Here is an 8,503-nt window from a genome sequence, read left to right on the forward strand (position 1 = left end):
CCCCCCGCCTCTGGCTCCGCCCAAACCCCAAAGGCCTGGGTTTATGATTCAGGCTTTAAGCAGCTGCCCTGTGACTGGGCCTCAGTTTCCCTATCCGTGAGAGGGGCCAGGTGAGGTGACTGTTCTTGCCCAGCTCTGACCCATCCCTGCCACTGATGGGGTTGCTGGGTGGGGTGAGAGTGAGACTGTCTGCCCCCCGGGCGCGGGACTGCCGTGACCGGGGTGCTCAGATTAGGGGAGATGTTTATTTATTCTCAGGACAAAACACCTAAGAGGGAAAAGGGGCACTTTCAGAGCCCCTGACTGGGCCACCCTGGGGCAAAGAGGGGTCGATGTGAGCAGGTGTGTGCAGTGGTCCTGTGGCCTCACTGTCAAGTACATCTAGAGGGAGCCCTGGAAAAGCAATTAAAAACTGACTCCACCTATGAGGAGCAGAGTACCAAAATGGCTCAGGAACAAAGTCCACCCCTGAGTCCCCAGGCCTGCTGAGGGAGGCCACACGCCCTCACAACTCGGGAACGGAGGCCGTGCCCCGGGCTGTGAGTTCCTCAATACCTCCTCGGACACACAGCCCTGAGCTGGACCCGGTCTAGAGAAAGGAACCCCGTGAGTACTTCTTACCACCTACTCGTGCCGGGTGTGGCCCGCAGTCCCGACCTATCGGAGGCTGCTAGGCACTAGAGTGAGGGACAGGGCTGCGTGGGGGTGCTGGGGAAGGTGGAGCACCCCCCGCCCCCAGAGGTAATGGGTGAGGCCCTGGGATGCCTGGGGAGAAGGATGCAGCAGCAGAGGTGGGGGGAGGGGGTGACAGGCAGCCTGGGGCCCACCTGCCTGCTCTCCAACACCAATGCCCCCTCCTCCCCACCAGGACGTACCCCGCAGACCCTGGCCGGAGTAAGGGCTGCCCAGATTCTGCTCAGCCCGCACTGGCCTGGACTCACAGGCTGGCTCACCTTTTGTGATGGTGGTGACGGCCGAAAAGGCAGGCCCGAAGGTCGTTTCCATTCTGGTCTGGACAGAACAGATGAGACTTGGCACTGGCCCCCAGAGAGGACGTGTACACACACACACACACACACACACACCACACACACACACACACACACACGTGGACGTGCGCTGACACGCTTTCACACCACTGTGGTCATGTGCACACGTACACAGACACGCGGCACGGGCCCTCCAGGTAGGGAGGGGACGGCTCTGGAGGCCCTGCGGGGACTCCGGGTACACAGAGTGAGCACAAAGGGGAGACCCTTCCCCGCGAGGGACCCTCTTACCCCGGGTGCGACGTCTGGAGTGGGAAGGTTGGCGGGCCCCCCGGAGAAGCGGTTGTAGCGGGCGTTCTTGCCCGAGCTCATGCTCTAGAGAAGCATCTAGGGTCCGCGGGCAGCATCTCCTGAGAGGGAGCACGATGGTGGGGATGGTGGCGATGGTGGCCTAGGCGGGCCAATTGGCCAGCGCAGAGCCACATGGCCAGGCCTGCTCTGGCTGGTCCACTCCAGGCATACCCTGGCCTCTCCACCACCAATGCCAACAAGGGCGGGTCCGTGCGGGCAAAGTCTCTTCCCCTCCCTCCCATCCCAGGTATGCACAGGCCCAAGGAAGGGAGGAGGCCCTGGGTGCAGGCAGGCAGGTAGCTGGCACTCAGCTCTATCTTCCTTCAAGGCCCAACCTTTTGGAAGAGCCACCACCCCCCTCCTCCCCCAAGAGGCAGAGAGCCACAGCCGTGCTCTACATGACCCTCTGGGTCGGAGGGCAGGTGCCCCTGAAGCCAAGGCCGGGTCGTGGCGTGGCACATGGGGCGGGATCGAGCCACCTGCCTGTTTACTGCCAGGGCAGTGCAGTCTGGCCCTGGACGGTCCCAGTCTGTAGGATGGAAGGACGCTGGCCACACCCCAGACAACCTGTGGGTGACGTACCTGGGGCCCGGCCTCTCGGGGCCTCATAACACAGACAAAGCCCCTTTGGGGCAAGGGGAGGAGAGGAAAGCCCTGATTCCAGACCTTGTGCAGTCACCCACCCTGGAAACAGGGGACGTGTGCTTACTTCCCAGCTGCTGACTCAGGACTCACCAGGCGGAGGTGTGGGGAGAAGGCCCAGTGGAATTCAGCCTGGGCCTCTGAGCACCAGCCGCCCTAGACGGGGGGCCTGGCCACTAGAAGAAAGGGGACCAGCCCGCAGCCCCGATCTGGAGAGCCTGGGGAAAGCCGCTCCACTGCCAGGCAACGCCCGCTGTCCCGGGGGCCCTCCCGGGGGCAGCGTCCACAGTGGGGTCTGCACCCCATCTCCTGCCACAAGGCCCCAGTTTCAAGCCAGGCTCGCCGCGAGGAGGAGCACACGTGAGCTCTCTGTCCAGGAGACCCCTGGTAACACAGCGCCCCTGCGAGGCCACAGTGTGGGCTCATGGCCTGTGGCTAGGCCGGGCCAGGGCGACCAGTGTCGGGGACTCCCGGGGAGGCCGGCGCAGCTTGCTCCCATGGGGAGGAAGGGCACGTGCAGGCTGGGGCCCAGCCTGTGGTCCGGAGGCCCCGCAGGACTGAGGAGGGGGCTCCAGGTGGAAGGGCGACCGAGCCACCTGGCCGTGTCTGCCTCACACACACCATAGCCACTCGGTGGTCCTCGAAGCCGACCTAGGGGTCTACAGGGAGGAGCCGGATCTGGAGCCTTGTAGTTCCCACCGTGCTCCTGAGAGACCCGTCACGGCTCCCCACCGTCTCCTCTCGCGCCTGCCCCTTTGAATGCCACCTGCAATGCACCCCCCCGAAGTCTTCCAGACTCAGGCCTCAATGGGGTGGCTGTCAGTCTCTGCGCTGGGCCCTGCCACCCATGCTCTCAGTGTCCTGTGGGTCCAGCTAGATAGGAGGGGGGGAAGGGCCCCAAGACTTTGGCCAAAGCCTCCCCCTCTGCCCACCACCCCCCTGCTGTGACTCCAGCCCAGGCTCTCTGGGGCCTTGTCCCCATGGGGGAGTGGCAGGGGCTCCTGAGAGTGGGCAGTATCAGGCCCTTGGCGGAGGGGTGACTGGGGCAGGTCCAGAAGCCCCACCCCCAGCACTGCTGCCCGTCTCAGTGCTAAGCAGGAAATGTTGGGGCCACCCTGCTTGGATAAGGACACCACAGTTGGGATGAGGCCCAGAGAGCTCGGACTTAAGAGCTCCAGGACTCACCTTTTGGGAAACCCAAGGTCGGCTGCTGCCTTGGCACCAGGGGGCGTGCCAGGAGGAGGCTGGGGGTGGGTCGCGGGGAGACAGCCGGCCCGCACTGACCTGCATTTTACAATCCATCTGCTCCCTCTGCCGCAAGCTCCTGAGGCCCAGAGGCCGGCTGCTGGCTCCAGCGAGCGGCTGCCGTGGTCCCGGCGGCCGGGACCCCAGCAGGGACTCCCCCCAGGACAGCAGCCAGCCCGCCAGCCCCCATGGGGCCTGTGTGCCTGCTGCTCAGTCTGAGGGAGCAGGCGTCTGGCTCTCCCTCACTCTGGAGTGAAGTAAACAGAAAGGCATGCAGGGCAACATGCAAATCGGCTGGAAAGTCCCCTGACAGCCCAGAGCGGCCAGGCCGGCAGACACACAACCCGGAGGGGGGGAGGGGGGCGTACAGACTGGCCAGAGAGCAAAGCGGAGCCAGGGAAGGAGGGAACCGCTTCCCCATTTACATGGGTTGGCATGCGGCCTCAGCCAGGGACCCGAGGTGGGCGGGACCTGCAGGCCACTGGTCCCCCCAGCCATGCACCCCGAGACCACAACAATCACATCCTACCCTAAGCGTCCTGGAAGTGAGCAAGGTGCCGTGAGGCTTCAGCCGCACTCCCCCAGGGGCTGCGTTTTGCAGTAACAGCCTTCGCTGGCGTCCCCCTGTGGGCCCAAACCCCGGAAACAACAGCACAGCTGCGCACTCCCCCCCGCCCCCCCCCGGGGTTGGCCTCTGACCACCCTGCAGCAGGCCTGGAAGCAGGAGGACAGGACCTGTCGGCTAGACATCTGGGCGCTCCCCAAGTGGGAAAAGCTGTGGGCTGGGCCTGCCCGGCGCTGCTGGGGGGTGGGGGAGACAGGACTCCCCACGCAGCTCCCCTTCCCTCCCTGGCCGAGCCCCCCCACCCTGCCTGCTCCAGGTGCCTTGGCAGAGCCCAGGCGGGGGACCCGAAGATCCTATCCCTAAAAGAGACAAGGCCGCATGCAGGTCCTGGGGGCCATGGGGCTATCTGCCTCAGGTAAGGCTGGTGGGACAGCGGCGCCCAGGGTCACTGCCAGAGCAGCCCCCCTGCCTGAGCCTAGGGTCAAGGCCCAGGATCTCTGTCCACCCATGTCCATGTCCAAAGGGCTCCTGGGGCCCCGGGGCGCACTCCCTGCCCGACAAGGAAGTGGAGATCCACCTATAATGCCCCAGTCCCTCTTCAGGAAAGCCCCCCCACCAACCCCGCTCTCTGGGCAGCCTGCACCAGAGGGCAGGCCAGCTCCCTTGGGAAGGACCCCCCCCAACCCCCCCGCCCCGGACGGAGGCCAACTGGATCTGCTAGGCCCTCACGCTTGGGAATATGGCACACAGGTCCCCCACCGTGGTCCCTGTGGCTGGCAGCCGGCAGAGTGGGTAGTGCAGGCTGTAAATGCTGGGGGGCGGGGAGCAGTGGGATGGGCAGAAGCGGGTCTGCGAGGGCCAAGCCCCCCCTTGAGGAGGCTCCTCCAGCAGCTCCAGGCACTGGGCCCGGTGGGGTCCCCTGAGCAGCACGTGCTGAGCCAGGGATGGGGGTAGGCTGGCCCTGGAAATGCCATCAGGCCACATGTTTAGTGGTGACTGCCCCAGGGTACGCACAGGTGGCTCAGGACACCTCAGCCGAGACTGGCACGGAGCCTTGGGTGGCCACCAGATGCAGCCCCGAGTCACTCACAGACCACCCAGCCCCTGGGCCAGCCTCTGCCGGGCCCCTGGCCCACACCCAAGCTGGGCTGCCAAATCCTATAGAAACAGGCCGCGTTGCCATAGCAAAGCCGTATACAGCTCCCCCAGCTGTTCCCTGATGTCCCCTCCGCACGTCTTTTCCATCCCAAACAAGCCAGGTGTGACGTCAGGGCTCCCCTCAGCACCTCAGCAGGCCCTGGTTTGAGGCCTGCCCAGCCTCCTTCCCTCCCAGCACCCAGCCCCGGCCTCTGCCCTCACCCTCCATCCTTCCCTTTGTGCCCGCAGTTCCTAATCCAGCGTGGCCTCGAGGTTGCCAGACCAGACACCTGCCGTGGCCTCCTGTCCCCAGGGCTGTGTCCCTGCACCCCCCACCAACCTCTCCAGCACCCACAGGCCCCTCTGCTGGAGGGAGGGCATCCTTCCTGCTCAGCCACCCTGGCTGTAACCCCCACTCAGCCATCGCAGTGGCTTTACCTCCCCACAAGCCCCCCGGGGCCACCTCCCGTCCTTCCTCTCTCGACACTGGATGGCCGCATACAAGGTGTACNCACATCCAGAGCAGGGAGACTATTCTGGAAAAAGGGGGTATATGTCCTCCTATTTGAGCACCTGGCTGTAGGGGCCACTTTTACCCACCCACACCCTTCCTCCAACTCAGGGTCTGGGCCAACCAGGGCTGCAGAGGCACAACGGGGAAGCATGTCCCAGGCTGTCTTCAATCAGTGCATCTAGGGGCCCCCAGCTGGCTTAATTGGAAGGGTGTGTGACTCTTGATCTTGCAGTTGTGAGTTCAAGCCCCACGTAGGGTGTAGAAATTACTTAAATAAATAAAACTTAAGACCGAAAAAATCAGTGACTCTAAATTTGTGGAGACAGGTCCTGGGCCTCTCCCCAAGAGCCCAGTGACACCTCGGGCCCAGGCTTCGCCTCCAGGCCGCCCTGGCCGTTTCCGCCTCTCTGCCTTCCTCTTTCTTGGTTCCCTGCAGAAGCTTGGGGAGTGTACCCAAAGTCCCAGGCCGGAGGCTGCCCTGGACGTGCGCCAGCCCGTTCCACTGTCCACTCCATGCCCTTCCAGGCCAGACCGTGGCACTACAGTCTTCATGGCACATTCCTTCAGTCCTGGTGTCCACAAGGCTGCTCCTTCCCCTGGAGACAGCCAACCGCCAGGCCTCCGTGAGCCGTCAGCACCGGCCCCCGGGAGCACTTCCTCCTTCATCTGCCCTGTCTGACCCCAAGCCCCTGCAGGGAGAAACCGAATTTCTTCTCCAATTCTGCGGCAGGGCCAGAACACCGGGGATGCCCTGGGGCATCTATTGAAAGTTGCTGGTACCTCCGCATAACCAGCCAAATGGCCTGGTGAAGTCCTAGGAGCCCACCGAACAGCAAGGCCAGGCCGCTGGGGCTCCAGGTTCAGAGCAAGTTATGTCCTGCCGACACTTCCCAAGACTGGGCATTCGCTGGCACTTCACATACGTGCTTATACTGACACCTCCAAGTGTTCTTTATGGCGATGGAACAGCACGATGGTCAGGCCGTAAGTGCTGGACTCAGACCTGGGTTCAAATGCCACCTGGGCCGCCTAACAGCTGCGTGACTTTGGGCAAGTCAGGGGCTCCAATTTCTCACCCGTTACACGGCGTGGATGTAACCCCGTCTGGAAGGAGCTGCGAGAGGTGCGGCGGTGGTGAGGCCTCCGCCCACAGCAGCCCCTGTTCGAGGGTCAAAAGTGGAGGTTGGGAGGCCTGGACTTAGAGCCCCCAAGAGGTCACGCCAAGGCCAGCCAAAGCCCTATTCTGCCCCCAAACCGAGGAGTCCACGGTGCACCAAACCCAGCCCCCGCCACACCGCACCGGGGAGCAGCCACACCGCGCGCCCAGGCTGCCCGGGGCCATCCAACCAGGTCAGGCCCTTCAACCACATCCCTCCTGTTTCCCAAACTCTGATTTCGCAGCCGGCCGGCTGGCCAGCCCTGTGCAGGTGAGAGGGCGTGTGGCGACGGCCGAATGGGAGTCTGACCTTGAGAAGCCAGGGAGCCTGTAGGCAGAGGCTTGGGAGTACTACTAAGCCCCATTCAAGCTGCCAAAGGCACTTTTCTGTGGGCTCCTATGCCCGCAAAGACAATACTTCAGACTCTGATCTATTCCATTCATTTCCAGATCTACTGTGTGTGACACACAGCCACAGAGGGGGTTACTCCTCAGAGATCCCTCAGGAAGGAAGGCCTCCCCTCCTTCCCAGCTGGTTACCTCCCTCAGCCAGGCTGCCAGGACCCCCGCTTCCCCGCAGAGCGAGCTTGTGGCTTCCTGGGGACAGCGCAGCTGGAACGTGTAGAACCCTGAGACACCGAGGCTGGGGATTCCATGGAGAAACGTGGGTGCCCAGAGCAGTGCAAGTAGGGATGTATGATAGAGAGGCAGTGCCTGCCGCACAGGCTTGCAGGGAAGGGGTGTGGGAAGGGAGAGGTCCAGAGAGAAGGAATGAGGAAGAGGGAGGCCACATGCTTGGCAAAGGCCAGAGGGTGGGCAGCCCCCAGGAGAGGGGGCCTGCGTGTGCATAGGAGGGGTCTGAGGGATGGGGAGAAGGGTGGACAGGCAGCGTGGGCAGCCTGGAGCTCTAAGCAAGGGTGGCAGCAAAGCAGGGTGGAATCCCCAGCCCTACCCTCCACCCATGTCCTGCCAAAGCAGGCTGGGACCTAGCAACGCCTCAAGGCAACGAGGCCCGCGCTGTCAGACCCGGTGAGTGGTGAGGGCCAAGTCTCCCACCGCTCTCCCCTACACACAGCCGATCTTTACCAGACTTGGATCTGAGGCTGGCTCCCCTGTGCTTGAGTCCTCCAGCAGCCTCCCTTGCAAGTACAATACAATCCCTGCCACCAGGCACTCTGGTCTGGCCCCGTGGACTAGGCCTCTCACCCCTCTGCCAGCACTTACTGGCGCACCAAGCCCTTTCTCGCTCCGGGCCTTTGCACATCTTGCTCCCTCTGCCTGCCATGCTCTTCCAGCAACTTCCCAAGACAAGCCTCGTGCTGTAGGCATCTCCCCCCTCAGCAAGCCACTCGGAAGCGCCCAGTACTCTTTCTCAGTGCCCTGCTTCTCTCCGAGCACCTATCACAACTCTTCAGGATTGTGTGTGTACTGTCAATCCCTCCCCGCTCTCCACGGCCGGTTCTCAAGCCAGGGTGTGCAGGGAGAGGGAAGGATTTTGTCCCCCAGGAGACGTCTAGCAGTGTCCGGAGGCACTGGATTGTCACGACGTGGGGATGGGAGAGGTTCCTGGCATCTAGTGGGTGGGGACCAGGGATGCTACTCAACATCCTACAAAGCGCAGCAAAGAAGGATCGGCGCGAAGTGTCAACAGCAGCCGGGCTGAGAAAAGCTGCAGAAGAAGAGCCTACGAGAACTGGGTCCCCAGCGTCGCGCAATGAACACAGGAAGAAGAATAAAGAAGGGGAGAATGGGGCAATGGGGTGAGCGACGGACAGACGCCCCAAGATCCCGGCTCAAGTCGGCCCCGCCCCCCCAGGCCCGACGCCTCCGCGGACCCCAAAGCGCCTACCGCCCGGCCCCGAGGCGCGAGCTCCGGGCCGAGCGCGCCGCGCGGAGACTCACCC

The 8,503-nt window shown here is 63.5% G+C and overlaps 1 protein-coding gene across 6 annotated transcripts in view; it reads right to left on the reverse strand.

Annotated features, from left to right (window-relative positions):
* Positions 1-3,879, reverse strand: part of TRAF7 (TNF receptor associated factor 7) — a 12,038-nt gene extending 8,159 nt beyond the window's left edge. Inside the window, exons 1-4 of one of the 6 annotated variants that reach the window (XM_077762633.1) lie at positions 3,757-3,879; positions 3,168-3,266; positions 1,281-1,399; positions 954-1,011 (exon numbers count right to left, since the gene is read on the reverse strand). In XM_077762633.1, the coding sequence (XP_077618759.1) occupies positions 954-1,011; positions 1,281-1,361 (139 nt within the window). In that variant the 5' untranslated portion in view covers positions 1,362-1,399; positions 3,168-3,266; positions 3,757-3,879. Of the gene's footprint in view, positions 1-953; positions 1,012-1,280; positions 3,140-3,167; positions 3,733-3,756 lie in introns of those variants that run through there. The other 5 variants (XM_077762635.1, XM_077762636.1, XM_077762634.1 and 2 more) reach the window with 5 other exon arrangements.
* Positions 3,880-8,503: the final 4,624 nt, after the last annotated feature.

The sequence above is a fragment of the Crocuta crocuta genome, unplaced genomic scaffold (assembly GCF_008692635.1).
Source record: "Crocuta crocuta isolate KB4526 unplaced genomic scaffold, BGI_CrCroc_1.0 scaffold234, whole genome shotgun sequence".
In the NCBI taxonomy this organism is placed as follows: Eukaryota; Metazoa; Chordata; class Mammalia; order Carnivora; family Hyaenidae; genus Crocuta; species Crocuta crocuta.